The sequence below is a fragment of the Erinaceus europaeus genome, chromosome 16 (genome assembly GCF_950295315.1).
Source record: "Erinaceus europaeus chromosome 16, mEriEur2.1, whole genome shotgun sequence".
NCBI lineage: Eukaryota > Metazoa > Chordata > Mammalia > Eulipotyphla > Erinaceidae > Erinaceus > Erinaceus europaeus.
The window spans coordinates 40,128,710-40,151,149 of NC_080177.1; the positions used below are offsets into that span (position 1 = coordinate 40,128,710).

The 22,440-nt window shown below is 41.2% G+C and overlaps 1 protein-coding gene across 3 annotated transcripts in view; it reads right to left on the reverse strand.

Annotated features, from left to right (window-relative positions):
• The window catches only part of SAMD4A (sterile alpha motif domain containing 4A), a 307,746-nt gene that overhangs the window by 44,492 nt on the left and 240,814 nt on the right, over positions 1-22,440 (reverse strand). For 2 of the 3 annotated variants that reach the window (XM_007527372.3, XM_060174936.1), the window contains 2 exons: positions 13,683-13,946; positions 1,466-1,575 (listed from right to left, as the gene is read on the reverse strand). In XM_007527372.3, the coding sequence (XP_007527434.1) occupies positions 1,466-1,575; positions 13,683-13,946 (374 nt within the window). The remainder of the gene's footprint in view (positions 1-1,465; positions 1,576-13,682; positions 13,947-22,440) is intronic. The other variant, XM_007527373.3, reaches the window with a different exon arrangement.

The following is a 22,440-nucleotide window of genomic DNA, read 5'->3' on the forward strand; positions in this document are numbered from 1 at the left end:
CAGCAAAATTCCAAACCCTCAAATCAAGGTTCAAATACAAACTTCTGGTCACTTCTGACTAACTATTCATCAAATTCCTCTTTGAGAAGGCAAAGACAAGAACACCTTTCTTTAGTAAGAGTAAGATTCAGGTGACACTGGGGGTGTGTTTCTGTTTAGCTTTGGCTTTGGGCTCAAGTGAACTAAATTACTCTGAAAAGTTTGTGCTGGTGTCTGAAATTGACTTTTTTCTGTTTTTTGTTTGTTTTGTTTTGTTTGTTTTTTTTCCTTTTCTTTCTCAAATTGAACAAGGAAAGACTCCCTCCCCCTCAATTCTCACCCAAACAAAAAGAAAAATGCTCCTAGAAGCAGTTAACATCAACCCCTAGGATTTGAAGGAATATCTGAGTTCTAGAAAGCAGTAGAAATATTAGGAAGTTAGAATTAGTGCTTTTCATTTTATAGTAATGTGTAGTGATTCAGGGCTTTGTCTGGCATCTCAGGGCTGATATTCATTCAGCTTTATAGACATTAACAGAAGGGGAACAAATATGCATTGGGAAGCCAGTGATCTGCTGGAAGTTGTCTCTAGAAGCCATGCCGTGCTCCAAACAGTCCTCTTCCTGCAGGGGAAATCAGGCTCAGATGACTAATTCTTTCAAATCACTGGTCAAAGGAAACTGAAGTCAATTTATAACACGCAGACAGCATTTTAAGCAAGAGAAACAAAGGCGTGGTCGGACCTATTTACTAGAGCACAGCATGGTAGGAAACATGCCTAGTTTCAGGGGTTCTGCTGAATGACTTGGCCGCTGGTATCCTCATTTGGGGAAAGATGACTTAAGAGGGAAGGAGAAACTTTTGCCTTTTAAGGCACATAAAGGGAAATGAAAGCTAAGACCTGGCATCAGCCCATTCTCAATGACTGTTCCATGTTGCTAGCGGTGTTTAAAAGAAAATATATTTAGCACAATTTGCTCCAATTTCAATAAGAACAGTCTGAACACATCTTTGAAGATCTGAAGCATGGCCTATTTCTTCTACTCACTACCTATTAGAGGTTTGCTAATTCACTAACTGTAACTGGATTGGACACCAGACAACCTATCAATCCCCAAACAAACCATGCAGAGGAGGAAGGTTGGCAAGGAAAGGAAAATGGAGAATCTGAGTCTCTGTCAGGTGTCTAGGAGACTCCACTGATGCCTCTTCCCCAGCAACTTTGAACTTAGGACATGCACTTATATAGACTATGCCTTTTTCCTAAGACTCTTATCTCACCACCCTGTGATCATCAGCCTGTCTTCCATCCTACTGGCCAACCCTGAGGGCAACAGCTTAGCTGTACTTATCATGGAGTGCTGGCCAGAACTTCATAGTACCCAGAACAAGGCAAATTACTGGGTGGGTAAAAAATATGGGACCAACTAAGGTCTGTGTTCCACTTGAGGCATCTTCTCAGGGAATGGTCAACAAAAGCACATACCTGAGCCTCCAGCTGGCACTCAGTGAGGGCCATCATCTCCTCGTAGGTCATCTGGGAGAAAAGTGAAGCATACTTGTGCAGACGGAGGCTTTTGAGCCAGGCTGGAACATCTGTGGTGGAAGATGCATGAGAGGTGGGGAAAGAAATTGAGAGGGAACGAGAAGAAATGACAGAAGATGTGGGAATAGAAAAAGGAAAAGATGATGGTCAGAGGGGAAAAACAAAAAGAAAAAAAGCAACTTTGTTACTAGTTGTTTAAGTTTAGTAGCAAACTGGAGATTTAGAAATCTTGGTCTATGGGGCCAGGTGATTTCATGCCTAGGTGAGTGTCATGTCACCATGTTTGAACCTCCAGTCCCCACCTGCAGGGGGGAAGCTTCACAGGTGGTGATGCAGTGCTACAAGTATCTCTCTTTTTCTCTTCCTATCTATCTCCATCTCCCCCTCTCAGTTTCTCTTTCTTATTAAATTAAAAAAAAAAGTTTTGGTCTAGCTCTGGAATTCCTGGTGTTGGACTCCTTCATTCCATTTTTTGATAAGGGACTACTACAAACCAGGAATTATGTATTTATAGGAATATAGCAATTTGATAAAATTACACTACATTTAGTGAACACATGGGTGAATTTCTGGCAGGGGAGGGGGGCCATCCATGTCTTTTCTAAGATTTTAAAGGGTTCATGAACCAAGAAATAGCAAGGTACCACACTGATTTAGAATACCTCATTGTCGATTTGGAAAAGACCAACTTAAAATGTTACAGTTGCATATAAGTCTTCATCCTCAAGAGAATCTCTCTACATTCAGTACAGATCTCCAGATGCTATTCCTACTACTTCCACAGTGATGAGAAAACCAGGCAGTGCAAAACTCCATGAGTGGAGGTGCTATCATTCTTAGCCTCATCTTCTGTCTTCCTACAACCTTGTGGGAATAGAGCTTCCAAACTATCAGATGTAAGTGTGTGCACGTGCATGTGTGTGTAAATGCAAACCAATCATTTTACCAAGCTATAGAATGTATTTGGATGTGCCTCTGGACTTTTGTTTGAATGTCAATCACAAGCATAATAGAAGTTTAAAGGTCTAAAGACTGGCTAGACCATAGGATAATGGAAATTCCTGAGCACATATGAAATAAGTAACCAAGTTGAAGATTCCTGAGTAAGGAAAATTAAATGTAACTGTTGAAAATTCACTGATGACCCAAGTACAATCAGAAAAGAGCATCTATCCACTTTTTGGTCAGTTTTTGACCCAATTAGATCTTTAAGGCTTCTCCAGAATCATCTATCCCATTCCTGACTCATTCAATACAATAGTAAAATTAAGTCATTTTGTCTATATCAGAGTAAGTATGTAATGAAACAATGACTAGAAACAGGTCTTCTAATTCCCAGCTTGTTACCTTATATAATTTTCTGTACAGAAATGAAGGGATAGCTCATTCATGGTACGACTGAATAAATAGGTAATGCAATGTATTTTGAGATGTGAAAGCATTAGGCAAATGCTTCCCATGAGGCATCATGTTATTAACCATGTTGATTGCATGATATTGCCATCCACTGAGTACTTTTAACCTGAGGCATTCACAGAGACTACAAATACTCCAAACAATAAATGGAAACTTTGTACATGCTCAGTGCTTGAGAAGTTAATTAGAATTGACTGGAGTCCTGACCTACTCTGAAATTAGGTGCTACAGGCAAAATGAACGTCTAGGCTTAGGGAAAGTAGATATCTTCAGTATGTAATAGAGATGATCTTCTGAAACTCAGTGGTATCAGAGGGCAGGCTGTGCATTCTGAGCTCCCTCTTTTTGATTTGCAGTAACTTAAGGCTAAAGAAGGGGAAGACTTCTAAAGAAACAGAATCAGACATCCAATGGCATTTTTAAGAACAAATTCAGTTGTTTGAGGCAAGGAATCACTTCATTCTGTGATTGGAAGCCCTTCACTCTACTGTGACTGAGTGTCCCTCTGGAACCACCATTCACCACAAAGAGACAAGGACTCCCTGGTCACATAGAACCAACCCCTTATAGCCTCTGACTCACACTGTGGCTGGATCAATAGTTCAAAAACAACAAACTAAGATTGGTGGGGTGGAGGGGAGGGAGGTCAACAACATCCTTGAGCAATTTATACTCTACCATATTTTTGCTACTGTTGAAATCATGCTAATACATCTGCAGGGTGAGTGGTAGATCCAGCATCTAACAAGCTACCACTTTGTCACCGTATTTGCCATTGATGTCCTTGAAAAGTCCCAAAATGCTGCTCAGAAAACTCAATAGTCATGATGCAGAAGTCATGTTAACTCAGTGTCATACTTGGGCATGATTTGTCACAAAACAATATAGTACATCCTCATGGGTAAAATGTTGACCCTATAAAATCCACTGAAGATAAAACAAATGGCATCTCCAGCTACTAAATTATGTTGCTTACTGGGTACCTCAGGAGTACAGAAAAGTGGGGTGCAACTCTTGGCAAATTAAATCAGCACTAGTATTTTTTTTAATCTATCTTTATTTGCTGGATAGAGACAGTCAGAAATTGAGAGGGAAGGGGGTGATAGAGAGGAAGAGAGACAGAGAGACACCTGCAGCACTGCTTCACCACTTGTGAAGCTTTCCCCCTGCAGGTGAGGGCCAGGGGCTCGAACCTGGGTCCTCATGCACTGTAACATGTGCACTCAACCAGGTGCACCACCACCTGGCCCAACACTAGTAATTTCTTCTTCTCCTCCTCCTTCTTCCTTCTTCTTCTTCTTCTTCTTCTTCTTCTTCTTCTTCTTCTTCTTCTTCTTCTTCTTCTTCTTCTTCTTCTTCTTCTCCTCCTCCTCCTCCTCCTCCTCCTCCTCCTCCTCCTCCTCCTCCTCCTCCTCCTTCTTTTTAAATATTTATTTATTTCCTTTTGTTGCCCTTATTTTATTGTTGTAGTTATTGTGGTTGTTATTATTGATGTCATCATGGATATGACAGAGAGAAATGGAGAGGAGGGGAAGACAGAGAGGGGGAGAGAAAGACAGACACCTGCAGACCTGCTTCACCACCTGTGAAGCAACTCCCCTACAGGTGGGGAGCCGGGGACTCGAACGGGTATCCTTACACCAGTCCTTGTGCTTTGTGCCACCTGTGCTTAATATGCTGTGCTACTGCCCGACTCCCATTGTAATTTCTATAAAAGACTCTGACAACCAGAATTCCCATGGTCAGAGGAATAGGAGAGTTTGATTCACTTATTTAGATGAACTGCAGGTCGCTGGGAGTCGTTTTCCTAGAAGAGGCTCCTGCACAATGTAGAACATAGTGATCTGGGTCTTCCTAAAGAGTTATTTGTGGATATGTTCTGGGAAACCTAGGTTCCTCTTAGCCATATGTTCCTTGAAGCAGGCAGATGCCAACTCTACTTGTAGAGCAAGTGTGTCAGTGCCTAGCTCAAGGGCTCTCCTTCTTTCACTGATGAATAGAGGAAAACTATTTAAGAACATGGCCTACTAACCTTCTACCACCTGCTTGGCAGCAAGGCACCTTCTGTTGCCAGAGATTCAAACAAAACTCCATTAAAAGGGAAGTAAACTGGAGGACTGATTACCTCGACCATTTCACCCCTTTCAAGCTAGCAATCTTGATGATGTGAATGTGTGACGTTATAAATTGTCCAGGGACAAACTCTAACTGCAGGTTCAGGTCCTTTCTCATGATCCAGAAACATGCAAAGCTATGAGAATCACCTAATGTAACCTGAGAACAATAACAACCCCTTCTTCTTCTTCATCTCCTCCTACTCCCCTTCCTCCTCTTCCCTCCTCCCTCTCCTTTTTAATTCTGTAAAGCTGGGGCTATGGTTGCAAGACACAGATAAGAAAGAGAGGAGTAGAGGTGTTTCTGGAGGAAGCAATACATGGCTGAAAGCATGCACATCTCTCAGGCTCCTACCTCTGGCTGATACATAGTCTTACTTCATCTTGGTCACTTTCTGATATATATGCTAGTGCTGGTCTCAGACTAGAAAGTCACTTTCCAGTGCACCATGAAGTAAAAGATACAGGTGCTTCTGTTACATGCTGAGCTGAATTCCTTGTCAAGGGTGGCCATGTTGATACTTTCTTGTTCAACATTTTCTGAATACATACCAACACTGATCACCATCAAGGAACTTTTAATTCAAAAAGAATACTAACACAGATATAATAAAAGTGTAAGTTACAGAATGGGTGCTAAATCTGCTCCACTTTGGGGAGGGGGCAGGACAAATAGTATCTCTGATTTGTCTTGGTGAGTCAGGGATAGCTTCACAGCAACAGCCATTCTGAAGTTATTTATTGAGCTGTTAGATGATGAGAGTGGAAGTCAGGAGATGAAGCCCCTTAGAGACAATTTGGGAAGTCAGAGGCAAAAGGGAAAGAATAGAAGACCAGGGAGGCATAGAGAGTAAGAGATATTTGCTTGTTGGTGGTGAGACACAGGAAAACAGCAGGTTTGGGGTGAGAAGTGAGAAATGGCGAACTTGCCTTTAGATCAACTGAGGGTCATCCATGAAGAGAAGTCAACTGGCCAACCAAGATCTTTGAGGAGAGGTCTGGGCCAGGAAGCAACTGTTTTAGCCACAGAATTGGATGAGTTCCATGCAGGAAAAGAGCAGAGAGCAAGAACAGAGGAGTGAGTGCTGGATGGAGTCTGGGGTGACTGGGCTTTCAAGGGATAATGTGTTAAAATCCCATGAAGGGAACTGAGAAAGTCAAAAGGTAGGAGGTTTCTGAGAGAAAGCACTACAGTGCCCCCCCACCCATGCTAACCTCCTTTCTTCATGAAATTCCTTCTACATCCTGATGCAGTCCACAATGCTATATCATCATCATCTTATTCTTTTCCTTCTCCTCCTCCTCCTTCTTCATCATCTTCTTCTCTTTCTTCTTTTTTCTTTCTTTTATTGCCACCAATGTTATTATTGGGGCTTGGTGCTGGTACTTCAAATCCACTGCTCTCAGTGGCCACTCTCTCTCTCCCTTTCTATATTACTGGATAGAATAGAGAGAAATTGAGAGGGGAGGGGGAAAGGTAGAAAGGAAGGAAGGAAGGAAGGGAGGAAGAAAGGAAGGAAGGAAGGAAGAAGGAAGGAAGAAGGAAGGAAGGGACACACCTGTAGATTTGCTTCACTGACTGTGAAACATACTCCCTGCAGGTGGGGATCGGGGGTTCAAACCCAGATCTTTGCAGTACATGGCAATAGGTGTGCTTAACTGGGTGCACCACGGCCTAGAACCCCCAGTCCTGCATCTTCTCATGGCTATTTCCTCCCTAACAGTGTCATGCTAGTTTTCATTTGCACTGTATTTACCGGTTGGTCTTTACTAATGTGATCGCTTTACCAAGTATGCTTTCACTTCCCTTTCGTTTTTCTTTACAATAAACTATGTGGAAACTTCAAGAGGTCACACAGAAAACAGGCTCCAACTAGAACCTAGGCTGCTTTATTCCTCAGAAGCAAATAAAAGTTGGATCAGCATGCTATGATGAGCACCTGATCCACAAATAAGGAAGTCTCATAATAAAGATGAGAGCAACAGTGCTCAAGTGCCCAGGAAGGAAAGCAACAGAAATGGCAGGAAGGAAGGCATCACTGAAAGAGAGAAACACATATGGCCTCATCTCCACAAGAAGGGTCACCCGTGATTATCCTGATACCAGCAGATGCAAGAAGAACTTTCTTTTGCCACAAGAGCCAGGCTGTCTCAAACAATTTTCTTTCCCAAGAGATGACTATCTCTGTAGTCTACAAGGGGGAGAAAAGAAGCCAACTGAACAGTATGAAAGGACTAACCTCCAGTGTTGGAGCGAGAGCAAGATTTTCCTTTCAAAATAAAAAGTGGACATCCAGCAATACAATTGAGATGATTGAAGTCCACTATTACTTTTGGTCAGAGGAGAGCAAGGAGCTGGATTCTGTTTCTGCCTCTGAGCAGAGGGAAAAAAGCAACCATGGTTTCTGGTCTCCATGTTGCTATGAACACACTTAGTGATCCTAGAAGTGCCCACAGTGGCTTCCACGACAAGTTCTATGCCTATGGGGAGCATGTGTAGGTCTCAGAATGTACAGAAATGATCTAGTTTGGAGATAAAATACTCAGAATGATTATATATAGAGAGTAAATTTCCCTTCACAGTTTCCATTAGCTATGACATTCCTAAATGGTGCCCCACACATAGCCTGCTTTGCATTGTTAAACAGCATTTGGGTCTCACATTGAAAGCAGCCCTCTGCAAGCCCCCAACAGTCTATAAAGCACATTAAATGAAGACACATGCTTGGTAGGGAATGATGTCTTGCTGATCTTTAGAAATAAAGGGAATCCTAGAGATGTGCTTTTCAAAGATATCAGGGCTGGTCTAGGGAGATAGCATAATGGTTATATAAAAAGACTTTTCATGTCTGAAGGAAGACACCAAAGGTCCCGGGTTTAATCCCTGGCAACACTATAAGGCAGAGCTGAGCTGTGCTCTGGGAAAACAAATCAAAGATATCAGGGCTTTTTAGCCTATCTGAGAAGAACACGAGCCTGAGTCCATTTGGATCTATCCATGCTGGTCATATGTTGGTGTTTGGGAGTAAAGAACATAAAGCAAATTTACTAAAAACTGGCTGTTCAGTATAATGATTTCAAGTCAGCATCTAGAAAGACAACATGCAGGAACAGTGACTCATTACTGTGAAGGCCATGCTGAAGAGTGCCCTGGCCACACATGGAGCTGTGTCATTGTTACACCCTTCGAAATGCTGCAGTCACAACTTTACTCACAAAGGTTTCTGAGGGGTTTGGTTCCCTTTTGTTAAAAAAAGAAAGAAAGAAAGAAAGAAAGAAAGAAAGAAAGAAAGAAAGAAAGGAAGGAAGGAAGGAAAGAAGGAAGAAAGAAAGAAAAGGTCACACTTCTTAAATTTTCTAAACTCATCAAGACAGGCAGAAACCCAAAGGTCTACATTAAAAACAACTCTAACCCCCAAAGAGGCTACTTCAGCAGAGGTAATACATTCCCTTTACTAGGGGGAAAGTGTTCATGTGAATTCTTCAGAAAAGGCAACTGAGCGTATTGTCAGTCATCATCTCCTCTACTTTTAATTGCTATAGATATAACCTATCAAGATTACTATGGAGCCAAGGTTTCTTTTTTTTTACTTTTATTATATTATTTATACTACATATAAACAACACAGCAGTTTCAATTCCCTTTACATTTTGTCACTATTGGTGCTACAACCACAAATACATTCAAGTCAGTATTAATTCCTATCAGTGAAGCCAAAATCCAAGTCATGAGAAATGACTCCCAATCTTTACTCTTCACAATGGCAATAAGAAAGCCATGGAGTTTCTCACTCTTAGGGACCCAAATCTTTGGCTCTTGCTAGCTCGAAATCCGGAACGAAGGCCCCAACGTGAACTTGTCTACAGATGGTTATAATGCTTTAAGTAGGCAGGTAGGGGCAGCAGCAGGGGTCCCTGGGCCAGGGAAGTTCACAGTGCACTCTGGTCCAGGCTGACACAATCCACTGGAATGTTCTACAGACCTCCACACTTACTATGTGCTATACTGTTCTCCCCTACCTGTTTCTTTCTTACACACCCTTTGGCATATATGACAACATGCAATATTCAGATGTCTCAAGAAGAAACCTGGGCATGGTCCTAAACTCCATCACTATCTACATTTTATCGCTGACTATTTAATCAGAGCTCTCTCAATTCTGTCTCATGAAAACTTTTGTGTGTATACACTCCTTCGTCTCCATTATCATTGCCACTTGTCTTGATTCAACTATATTTCTCCCTCCATAGTCACTCAAATATCTCCCTTCTATCTCTCCATTGGCTTTCAAATCTAAGATCCCCCTGTTCCTTCCTCTCTTTCCTCAAAGTCTTCCAATATATGGTTTAATCTGAAAATCTCCTGCTAAATTCTTTCAGCAGCTTCTACCACCCACATCCTTCAAGACATCTGATTTTTTCTCTCTCCAAACCCTTTGCCCATGTGTCCTCAACACAGGATGTTCTTGGTCAAACCATCTCTTCCTCATGTTTTCAGGTATGCTTTTTCCCCTGCAAAGAATGCAGCCCTGTCTGGATTGCATGCATGTGTTTCATCTGAAATCAAGTTCTCAAACTCAGCTTCAGTCCTCTCCTCCTCCAAGAGCTTTCCTTGACTGCCCTCCACTCTGAGCTAAAGTGTTCTTTGGTGCTTGCCCAAAAACTAGAAAAGCCTTCTGGATAAGTTATCCATGCAGTTGTGCATCTGTACCAGGTGTCTCTGCTGTTTGCCCATGTGATAAGATGAGCAGGTCAAAAAATCTGTCTCAGCATGTGTTCACAAAAGTCAACTGACTTGAAAGAAGGTCGGTTTCCTCTTCTCTACTCACAATGGTTGCACTACCCATCAACAGCCCTGGCATTTAAAAAAGTGGCTTCTCCATCCTTTCTCAAGACCTGATGCTAACATGAGAGGTAGAGGTGTTTCTTCCACCAATGGATTTTTGCTCATCTCTAATTTCTCTTCCTTCTAGGAAATTATGGCTACCTAAAGGCTTTGTATGAGAGAACAGATAAGTAAGTGCACACTGCATTTGCATGATACTAAGGGAAGGGTATTATATGAAATTGAATGCTAACTTAGAATCAAGGATCTTCCTGGGATGAGTCACTGTGAAGTTTAGAAACCACACCAGCACATTTAGTCCACACATGTGCAACCATGAGCTTCCATGCTCAAGGAGGAGACTTTCACATTCACATTCACTTTTCTTTCCTTAATTTTCAGTTATATAGCCAATACCATTTTCCCTGAGATAATAGTATGAAACCCCTACCTAAGGGATATCCAATCTGTGTATAAGTTCTACTTAAGTCACCAAGAGAAGTATTTACTATGATAGAAAAAATAAAGCACAGAAAATAGACAATGTCAGCTCTCTGAGAGTTCTCTACTTGGGAGAGAAAGTATTTGGCAGGGAGTTGACACCAGATCCAAAGAGGGTAAGGTCTCTGTGTGTGACAAACCAAAAGAGCAAGAATGTGGGGGGAGCTATGAGCTTTATTTCACACTCCTGATCCAACAAGCACTTTCCCAAGGGATTCACAGCTACATCTGGTTAGCCTGTCCAGAAGAAAAGGAAGGAACTGATGAACAGTGTTTCAGCAAGGTGTGCACACTTGGTACTAGCAGTAAAGATGAATTCACAATGAATTAAGTTAAATTATGATGATTTTTTAAAAATTCTTTTCCCAAGTTGGAGGGTAAGGTCTGACATGTATCCCCCTAGAGATCTGGAAGTCTTCCAAATTCTGCTACAGATCCCTTGCTCTTCTCATAAACTGATGTCTAAAAATGAGCAAAATAGCAATTAGGTGATGGCTTCCTAATGTGGAGCAGGAAGTTGCTTTAAAAAGGATGACATTGGCTACAGGGCCCAGTCATAGGAAAGAGCTGTAAAAGCAAGAGAAAGCACTGGGTTTTGGTAAAACACTTCATTTCTCATTTCAGTGCTCAGAAAGCATAAATAAATTTGGAAATGTAAACCAGCATCTGCTCTTGAACTTGATAATAAAATGGCAAGCTCTTGGGATAGTCTTGCTAAGGGCCGCTTCTTCAGCTCTCTCCTGGGAGGTCATCCTGAACAGTCTTTGATGGCAGAAGTCCTGAGTGGTGGCTGGCTTTCCAAGACGTCTCCAGGCAAGGCTGGTGAAAGGCACTAAGATTCAACAATCCCAGGTCTCTAACATCACTACTGTGAGACCTGTCACCTGATCTGCAAACACACTTTCCACAGACAGAATTCTTCATTGCCTAGCATGTGTCTATCTTCATATTGTCTTTTCCCTTTCAATTTGCTAAGGACTTCATGCTTTGAATCCTGAATCCACTTCTCTGGGAGGACAGTTCAATAGAAAACGTCCAGCTTTGTCTGGTCATCAAAAAACTCCTTTCCTGACCACATAGCCCTGGGTCTACAAAGAAAGTCATAGAATCATAGCTAACAGGCTATGTCATGTTTTGATTAAACAAAACCTTTTGATAAGACAAAAAAAAGCTTATATACATAGGGTGTTTCTTAAGTTTTGGGCTTCTTATTTCAAAACAGATATAGGACATTTGTTCAACTTTTTTTCTCATTCATTTTCCTCCTCAAGAATCTTCTCTATTCATTTCCACCTCAGAATGCCAGCACACAGTAAGCATACCTCTATTACTTCGGAAGAAAGTATATGGTATACATGCATAAAGTATATGGCCTCCAAAACAAAAGAAAAAGACACAAACAAAAACAAAGAAACAAAGAAGCCCAATGAACCAACCAACCAACCAACCAACCAAACAAACAAACAAACAAAAAGAAAGTGAAAGAAAGCAAAGAAACCTCCAAAACCAGACAGAGGACCTGGCATTCCTCTCTGGAAAACAGCTATGGTCTAGTGAACAGTCTTTTGTCGGGACACTTCTTGCCCTTTAACACAAAGATCAAGGCTTCTTTCCATGGTTAACAATTAAAACTACACAAGGGCTGTCTTGGAAATGTGCTGTCCAGACATTCTCAACTACCTGGAAAGAAGCAAATCCAGAGCAACGTATGATTCCACTTCTCCTGTTCCCACCGGTCAGTGTCCCAGTGATGTCTGCTTGGCTAAGCTTACCCAAAGAGAGGTTGAGTCTTAACTGCTGCCCATCATCTGGGACTCACCCATTGGTTTGCTACCAGTCAAACACCTGAAAAGACTCATTTGTCTTACCACAGAAGAATATAAGGGGACAAACATCCCAGTAGCTCTGGGTACTCAGCATAGGCCCCATCATGACAGGAGGGAGGAGAGGAGTGGAGTGATGTGGAGGTGGTGGACACCCACCTAAGCAACTGAGGCCTAAGCAACTGAGAGGAAGGCTTAAGGAGTACACTTGAAGCAGGAACACATCAGTGTCCTTCCCCACTGGCTGCTGAACTCTATTTCAGACTAGTCTTCTCTTACAGCTGGCACCTGGGCAGTCATGGACATCTGTCTGTGCCAGGCTTCCACGGTGGGGAGAGGACTCAGTACACAGTCTCCTCTGTCAACACTGAGCCTTTTATTGGGAATGATCAAAACCAGCAGTACTTCAGTGCTATTAATACCAACAAGGAGGGTGCTCTCACAGCCTCTACTCAGCATGACTGGCAATTGTTTCTCCATCTAAAACTGTGATCAGTGCATCTCTGATGAGCATCCTTCCCTAAGGACTTTCCAGTCCTCAAACAACTGGAGTCTAAAAATACTGAATGCACGTAGCCTCTTTGAACCTATCAGGGGGCAGTTTTAGAAATCTCCATCTTTGGATGAGGATCTTTAGAAGAGAGTAGATTTATAGGGCAGTGGAGGAATATTTATTTATGCAGCACACAAGACTTTTGTCACCTGCATGCAAATCTGTTAGCAGGCTTCAAACACTGGCAGAGATTTTCAGTGGTATTTTCTTGTCCCTTAAACAGATGCAGAGAAAAGAGTTTAAACTTTTCTTTGGATATCAAAGAAAAAGGGAGATAGGAAGGAAGCACTACTATAATTCATTATTAAAAGACTTAAAAAAAAGATCTTGTGGTTTGTTTTGCTAAATTATTGACAGTTCCCTGACCTCAGCATCAAGGTAGAAATCCAGAACAGCTCTGGGTCTACACACACACACACACACACCACCTACATGTAAATAGAAGAACCTATCACTGTGAGTTCTGGCTCACTTAATTGTCTGCAAGTCAGTGGAAAGAAAGAAAGAGAGAAAGAAAGAAAGAAATAAAGAAAGAAAGAAAGAAAGAAAGAAGAAAAGAAAGGGAAAGGAAAGAACAGGACAGGAAAAAGGAGAGAAGAGAAGAGAAGAGAAGAGAAGAGAAGAGAAGAGAAGAGAAGAGAAGACAAGACAAGACAAAACAAGACAAGACAAGACAAGACAAGACAAGACAAGACAAGACAAGACAAGACAAGACAAGACAAGACAAGACAAAAGGGTACTGATCTCGCTTATTCTGGTTCCTGAGAAGCTTTGTCAAGATGGCCCTAGAGTTCCGCAGGGGGTAGTGGTACACACCAGGTTGGGGGTGGGTTGGGGGCTGCTTCTCTTTTGCTGACTATGTCTCTTTCTCACTTCTAATTTCAAATAAAGGGAAGGACTCTGTTTGCAGTGGTTTGTCACTCACCTTTCATACCACTACCTTCTTCTTGGAATGTGTTACGAGCAGTGGTCTGATCTTCTAAGTGTTCACTCCCACCACTTCCTGAAGAGGCTACACTGCTTTGTGGAGACAGGGGGGCATGATCGGATGGGAGGCACTGGGGTCCTCTAGCTCGTAAATCCTCATGAGACATCCATCCATGTCCTAGAGGCTGGTTTGGCACATTCATGGGTGGGGTAAGGGACACAGATCGTTTCAAAGGACTGTGGTGTGCCTGGCCTGAGAGAACTGGAAAAAAAAAATGAAATAGGTTATTCTCCCTTTTTTAGCCTAGGCTTCAGAAGAACCCACAATACCTCTTAACCCTGAAAGATGCTGCTGACTGTCTGAGGACTCAGGCAGGGCCCACAACAGGCTGAATAGCAGACCTGAGGGGTATTTCCCTGAGAGGTGGTGAAAAAGGATGCCCTCTGTACCTCTTGGTGGGTTGGGTCTCTCCAAGGAGGACAGATCCTTAGTGTTCACACTCTGGCCTTGGCCTTGGTAGATGGGATCCCACTTCTAGTTCTAACTCCAGAAATCAGAATTTGTAGCAGTCACCCATAAATTAGGTGAGGCTTGACAGCCTAGTAAAGTGGTCATGTGCCAAGAGTGAAAATTACACGTGCTGGACACTTTATTTTCCGTTAACAAGCAAAAACTGTGATTACCCATGTTGTTAGGGTGGATTTTGGGAGAGGTGAGCAGACTCAGTTCTGTGTTGGCATCTTTCTTAGGCCGAGTTGGAAGAATGTAGGCTAGTTCACCCACTTAAGAAATGGGAATTATCACCTCTGAAGGGAGTGTAGCCTCAGCAAGGGGCTCTGATATTAACATAAACCTCAAGGAATGGGATAGGCACCTGTGTATGAAAGGACTGATTCTTTCCCTGAGCTTCACAGGTTAAAGTCAAACTCTATATTGAAAACACTTTCAGGTAACAAGGCTTCTATTTAGAAGCCAGTGGGAGTGCTCTCCGTTAGCTGGGGAACTTTTTTTTTTTTTTTTAACCAGCATGTTCAGCCTTTCCACACAGTGGGCAACATTTCTGTACCACCCCCACACCACCCCCCCGTTTTGATTACTTTTCCAGAAAATTAGGAAAAAGCAGCACAACTCACATAGTTGGCCAGAGTAAATTGAGGTCATTCAAGAGAGGGAGTGAACCAAAATCAATGCTGAGGGGGCTGGCATTCACCTTGTTTGGTTTTTCTAGGCTTATAAAGTGATAGCTTTACAAAATGAGTCTATTCATAATCTCTCAGCCCTGGCTCCTGACAGGTCCCGTTTATTTTGACTTTTGCAGCATTTGAAAATATTTTTTAGGGCAATCACTAAATTCTATCTCAGGTTCTGGCCCCTCCAGTAAAAATATTTGCTCTCTCAAGTTCAGATAGGCACTTTTTTTTGCTGGCCAGAGTCTTTTTTTTTTAATATTTATTTTATTTATTTATTCCCTTTTGTTGCCCTTGTTGTTTTATTGTTGTAGTTATTATTGTTGTTGTCGTTGTTGGATAGGACAGAGAGAAATGGAGAGAGGAGGGGAAGACAGAGAGGGGGAGAGAAAGATAGACACCTGCAGACCTGCTTCACCACCTGTGAAGCGACTCCCCTGCAGGTGGGGAGCCGGGGTTCGAACCGGGATCCTTATGCCGGTCCTTGTGCTTTGCGCCACCTGCGCTTAACCCACTGCGCTACAGCCTGACTCCCTTTTTTTTTTTTTTTTTTTAAGGAAGCAGACCTAACCCTCCAATACAAGAAGTTCTGCTTTTATGCCATGCTGCATTTCTAGTGAGGGAGTATCTACATACAACCTAAGTAGCAAAAGACCTTGCCCCACTTAAAAAGGGAAAGACCAGAGCTAAAGGCAGGTTGCCTCTGAAAAGTGTGATTAGGGGCAGAGGTGGTTTGGATTTGGGTGCCTGTGGTTGGCAGACATGAATCAAGCATTGAGTAAGAGCAACTTAACAACTTAACTTTATTAATCATGAAAAAATGGAGGGAAAATAAGAGCTGTCAAGTTTGGAACTTGTAATGAGAAATTTCTAATTTGGATCTACAGAACAAAGTTAAGAAATTTTCATCTACCTTTAAAATCAGCACAGAGAACAGTTATTGTTGGTTTTTTTTTTTTTTTTAAATTTACCATGACAGGTTAGAAAAGTTTGAATTTCTACTATGTAAGCTAGAGAAGAAGCTTTTTAAAAAGGCTCTCTGGAAAATGTATTGCTACCTGGTTGGATTAAAATTAGCAAGAAGAAAAATAAATGGCATAAAAAGGAAAAAATTAAAAATAAAGGAAGCAGCAGCAAAAATGAAGAGAAAAGTCAACAAGAAGAAAATCCAGACATCCATAAAATCCATTTCACGCCTGTCTAAGTATTTATATGAATCTGGGCAGGCTTGTTTAGGGCTTCCCCATCAGCTGGAATCTTCCATCTTTGGTGTCTTTGCCTTCTGGTACCTCTGAAATAATTTTAGAGTATCTGGTGGATGTTCTGAATGTGCCTGTTAGGTGTGCCCCAAGTGGAGATGGGGGCTCTTTTCACAGTTGGGATTTGAGTACACCTGAAGTCATAGGAAAAAAAAAAGAAGCCCTACAAAAGAGACACACCACTCAGAGTTGGCACCTAGCCCAATAAGGTAATAGATAACTGACTCAATAACCATGGTGATAACACTACTTAGTAGGCCCTCATCTTTGGATACTGAGAAGTATCCCATATATATGTAGCAGTGGAGATGCATAATTGAACAGAATCAATTTACTTTCTTCCACCTAGAGTTCACTTAAAATCCATACCACCTCCCAAGTAACTGGTGGGCATCAAGGGAAGGCTGTCAGACTAGTGAGAATGGAATTAAATGATTACCTGACTTAAGATGGCTTACAGGGACTGACTTATAGGAGCTAGACCCATTTCTTAATATATTCCAGAGGCTGACTGAAGTCACAGAGGTTATAGTGTAAGCTTGGCTTCTCTTTCTAATGAACAATTAATTATTCTTGAGGTGTCAGGATCTTCTCTTAGTGACTTCCTATTAAAGTTCCTACTCTGTCTATATCATGACTGCCAGAGCTGGTGCCAAACTCAGAGCTATCTCCTTACAAGTTAGCCTGCTATGGTAGCCAAGCAAATGTCTCACACTAGCTTCTGTTTTGCAAAGAAGACCCTGAGTTTACAGTCAGGATGCCATACACAAGGTGAAGTCTTGCTGGGCCAAAGGCTCATTTCTCCAAATGGGGCAGCCCAGGAGCAGCACTGGCTTTTCTTCCTTAAGGAGGCCTGCCAATAGTGCTACTTTGGGGGTGAAGGCAAATCTTTGGGTAAAGGAAGTCATGCCTAGAACATTAACTTTGGTATGATTACTTAAGCTGGAGTACTTGGCTAGGCATCAAAGGGCAGATGAAACAGCACAGGAAGAGTGCAAGAAGGAACACTACACAGCGGGGAATGAATGAGGTAGCCAGTGGCAGTGTAAGTGCAACAACCCATCCCTCCACTCTTTTTTAAGCGAATGCAACTCATCATCTAAAGTTGTGATAAACAGAAGGAGAAAGGGATATTCAGGCAAAATCAAATACATGAAATTCTTTTGCCTATGGGTGAGGAGGACAGAACAGTGAAAGTAAACTTCTGAGCAGCTTTTTAGCACTGTGTTAGCAGCTCCTGAACGACTCCAGCTAGTGCAAGACTTTTTGACTGTTCTATTGCTATTGCTAACACGTCATTCCAACTTAGCTGGCCCACAGGAATATTCAGTCACTACAGGAAAAAACCTCTCAATATGGATCTGAAAATGCCAAGTTCCAGCAGAATGAAGGTCCTAAATTTGTATTGTATGTGATAGTCATAATATTAGAGATTCACTACATGGAAAGTCATACTAAAGATGGCCCAGGGCAACAGAATTCAGCTTCTCTTGCTCACAAAAGAAAAAAACAAAAACAAAAAACTGAAGCTAGAATTTAATGTTGCAAGCAGTATAGATTCAATATTGCTAATATTTTTATAAATTTCTTTAAGAGGGCTGGTGCTTTTGCCATGTGTGCAATCTAGTTTTGAGCTTGGTCCTCACTATGTTGGAGGAAGATTTGGTGGTGTGATGTCTATCCTTCTTTCTCTTTCTGTATCTGAAAAAAAAATCAGCCTGGAGTAGTAAGGTTCTGGCAATGATTGAAAAAGAGGAAGGGAGCTGGGCAGTAGCGCAGCAGGTTAAGTGCAGCTGGCACATAGCGCAAGGACCAGCCTAAGGATCTTGGTTCAAGCCCCCGGCTCTCCACCTGCAAGGGAGTCGCTTCACAGGCAGTGAAGCCGGTCTGCAGGTGTCTTTCTCTCCCCCTCTCTGTCTTCCCCTTATCTCTCCATTCTCTGTCCTATCTAACAACGATGACATCAATTACAACAATAATAACTACAACAACAATAAAAAAACAAGGGCAACAAAAGGGAGAATAAACATAAAAATATTTTTTAAAAAAGAAGAAATAAAAAATATATAAGGAATTTCAGATATGTATACATGCATGTATGTGTTTAAAGAGCACTGTATATTTTTGAACATTTATAAATGCAGGTAAATAAAAATAAATAATATTGAGCAGATCTAGTTAAAATATGGGAATAGCAGCTAAAAATGATCCTGCAATAGCAATCCAGCAGAGTGATGTGAGCATGAAAGTCTTTCTTATAATCTGGCAACAGACATCACACAGCCAACTACTTTGACCTCATCTAATCTTATGATTTCTTTTTCATCTCCAAACACCTTTCAACACCTTTTTAAGGGAAAATATGATTTCTGATTCTGGGTTCTGCTCTTTCAAGTATTTTCTTGAAAGGATGGTAATCAAATTTCTTTCCTGGTTCTTTTCACCAACCTTGACTTCATCTCAATTTTTAATGATTGAAATAAGATTCAGGAAAAGACTTTTCAGGAAAGTTTATTTCCTTTTGAATAAATCCTCTCATGCTACTAAATGTCATCTTCTCTCATCAAACCAAGTAACCTGGGGGCCTGGAGATTACTCACCCAGAAGAGGACACGCCTAAGTTTGAATTCAAGCACCACCGACAGCAAAGACCAACACCATGGATGGTGGAGTGGTGCTGTGGTGCCTTTCTGTCTGTCTGCCTTTCCCTCTCATCTCTCTATCTCAAAGAAATAAGCAATGAAAACAGTGGGCTGTGAAGGCAGCTCAGTGGTATTGTACATGCTTGAGGCTTTGGGTTTGTTCCCTGAAATTACATAAAAAGATAAAAATAAAAACAAAAAATGTGGTGTGGGGGAAGATGGCATAACAGTTATGCAAAGAGGCTCTCATTCTTGAGGTTCCAAAAGTCCCAGGTTCAATCTCCTGCACCACTATAAGCTAGAGCTGATCAGTGCTCTGGTTAAAATAATAATAATAACCTATATTCTTAAACCAAGGTTGGGTTTTGCATACATGTCATGATTTTATGAGTATAGCTACAGAGACATGATTTGTGATTTAAAATTTTATTCTTAAGTTAGTCTTTCCATTTCTAATTCAGGAAGCTGTCCTCACAGGAAAACCTGTATTTCATTAGTTTTTCGAATCTTAGATGCGCATAACATAGAACTCAATCCAACTGCTAGCACACTTTACAAAAATAACTCATTCTAGTTTAGAATTTTTTAAAATTAGAGTGGGGAATGGATGGTGACTCACTTGGTAGGCCGATTGCACATGTTACCATGTGCAAGGAACAGGTTCAAGCCCTAAAACTCCCTGCAGCTTCATGAGTGGTGGAGAAGTGCTACGGGTGTCTGTCCTCTCTATCTTTATCTCTCACCCTCTATCAAAAAAGAAAGAGAAGAGGGGTAAATGGCCACCAGGAGCAATCAACCCATTATGCAGATAGATGCTCAGCCCCAGCTGGTGAGCCAAAAACAACAAAAAAGTAGGATTAGGAGACGAAACATTTGTATATTGTTTTAAAAGCCTAACTTAGAGTTTCTTTCCTGACCAATTCCCTATTCTGGTGACAGTAATTTTTTTTTTTTTATTTATTCCCTTTTGTTGCCCTTGTTGTTTTATTATTATAGTTATTATTGTTGTTATTGATATCATCGTTGTTAGATAGGACAGAGAGAAATGGAGATGAGGGGAAGACAGAGAGGGGGAAAGAAAGATAAACACCTGCAGACTTGCATCACTGCCTGTGAAGCGACTCCCCTGCAGGTGGGGAGCCGAGCCAGGGGCTCGAACTGGGGTCCTTATGCCGGTCCTTGCACATTGCGCAATCTGCGCTTAATTCACTGCTCTACCGCCTGACTCTCACAGTAAGTTTTTGTATCTCAACGTATTATGAAAAAGCACAGGGACTATTCTACTTATATGGTGCTAATGGTGTGCTCTAACAACATTTTCAAAATGAAATTCAGAATTCTCCAAAAAAGGAATTCAGAAATATCAGTAGAACCTTTGCTGAGTACATTGATTTGCAGGCTCACAATAGATAATAATTACATTTTTCTGCAGGAGATGGTTTAATATTAGTGAGGTTTAAGGGAGAGCAAGTTCACCTCATTGTTACTATAAAAAAGGCTATTATTTCAAAGACACTGGGGGATGTTTCTGTGCCTCATTTAGGTATGTTTCTATTAGGCATGCTTCAGGCTCCACCCCAGGAATTTTAAAGGACTCATTTCAGAACATCTAAGGGACTACTACTAAAGGATTTCTAGTTTCAAGGAGCTGAATTCTTTTCCCACTGATTGGATGGATAATCCCCAACATTATTTTTCTCAAAAGCCAACTTTTAGTGGTGAAATAACATTAGACCCTGGATTCCTCTTCTTTAGTTGGTTTGGTGGTGTCACAACCAGTTATGAAGCCCTGCGATGGGAATCTCTGAGGAAGAAAAAAATTAATAGAACTGCAAGAATACAAGAAATTAAAAACCAAACAAGAGTGTCTGATCAGTGACATCATGCAAAAAAAAAAAAGTCAAAGTAACACCATTCACATTTATGGCCAAGTACAGATTTGTGTAAGGGAGAAGTGGGCAAGGGGAGTATTAATCACTATGGTTAAAATTAACATGCTCTGCCATCATTGCTTTAGGGGATAGATTAAAAGCAAATCTGGAAAGTTAAATGCTTCAACTCTGCATGCTTGCTCTCTACTTCTTGTCCAAAAGGTTGGAAAATCAGTGCTCAGAACATCTGGACACCAGAAGACAATTCCCCCAAATACTTTTAGACTCCACCTCATTCTAGGAGAAAAGAGAGAATGTGCTACAAAACAAAGATATAACTGCTGGACAGGATGTTCCCAGCTAACCCAAGGAGGTAGCCACACACTTGCATGTGAAAATAGACACTTGCTTATGCAACAAAGCAAATGAAGACTCTGGAAAAGAAACCGCCAAGAACAGCACATGAATGATAAACAGACACAGATAGATCTCTGTCTTCTCTAGATTTCACTTTTCCAAACAGTTTTGAAATAAAAGTATTCAAATGCAGGGGAAAGCACCTGAAGAGGCTTTTAAAAAAAATAAGTCCTTGTCACTGGCATTAACTCTTATTACTCTGTAGAGGGCTAAGTCTTTGGGCAAAGCAAAGATGTATGGTTTTGCCTTCACATTATCACTTAATATGTAGGCTTTTAAGAAGTAAATTAGAATGTTTCTGGCAGACTTTTATTGCTGCATCAATCTTTAGTACATTTCATTTATCCTCTTTAGTCTGTCTCTATAATGGCAAAACTGGGTGTCATCCAGTAGAAAATCTATTTTAGATAACTACATTTTGGCTTTACATTGTCATTATTTATGAAATAAGTTAGATGGAAAACCAGGATATACATTTTATAGAAAGCAGGAGAATCTTACAAGTTTAACTCCAAAGCAAGCAAGAAACTGCTCTATATCTTCTCCATCCAGCCAATCAGAGTCAGTGGCATCAATGTGGACATAATTTGATACCATGAAATCAGAAATTCAAAGGACTGTGGAATCAACCCAGACACTTCTTACATTTCTGTACATTGGGCTAAGTTATACTTTTCTATATTCCGTCTTTCCACCTCTCTGGTGATGTCTACTTATTCTTAACCCTTTGGTTTGTCCATGGAACTTCTACCATCACCGAGATATCCAGAAATGAGTTTAGACAGAACTGCAGAATTTAAATCATTTAGTTTCTGATACCAAAGAAAGAAAGCGCAAATGGCTAGGAGTGAATTTAAGCAGCTATTTTTTTCCCCAGTTTTCCAATAAATTACCTGTAAGAATGCTCTAGTCAATGCATTTAAGAAAAAGAAGTCACCAAAATATATAAAGAGCTCAGCAAACTTAGCACCAAAAAAGCAAATGACCCCATCCAAAAATGGGCAGAGGATATGAACAAAACATTCACCTCAGAGGAGATCCAAAAGGCTAACAAACATATGAAAAACTGCTCTAGGTCACTGATTGTTAGAGAAATGCAAATTAAGACAACACTAAGATACCACCTCACTCCTGTAAGAACGGCATACATCAAAAAGGACAGCAGCAACAAATGCTGGAGAGGTTGTGGGGACAGAGGAACCCTTTTACATTGCTGGTGGGAATGTAAATTGGTCCAGCCTCTGTGGAGAGCAGTCTGGAAAACTCTCAGAAGGCTAGACATGGACCTTCCATATGATCCAGTAATTCCTCTCCTGGGGTTATACCCCAAGGACTCCATAACACCCAACCAAAAAGAGGTGTGTACTCCTATGTTCATA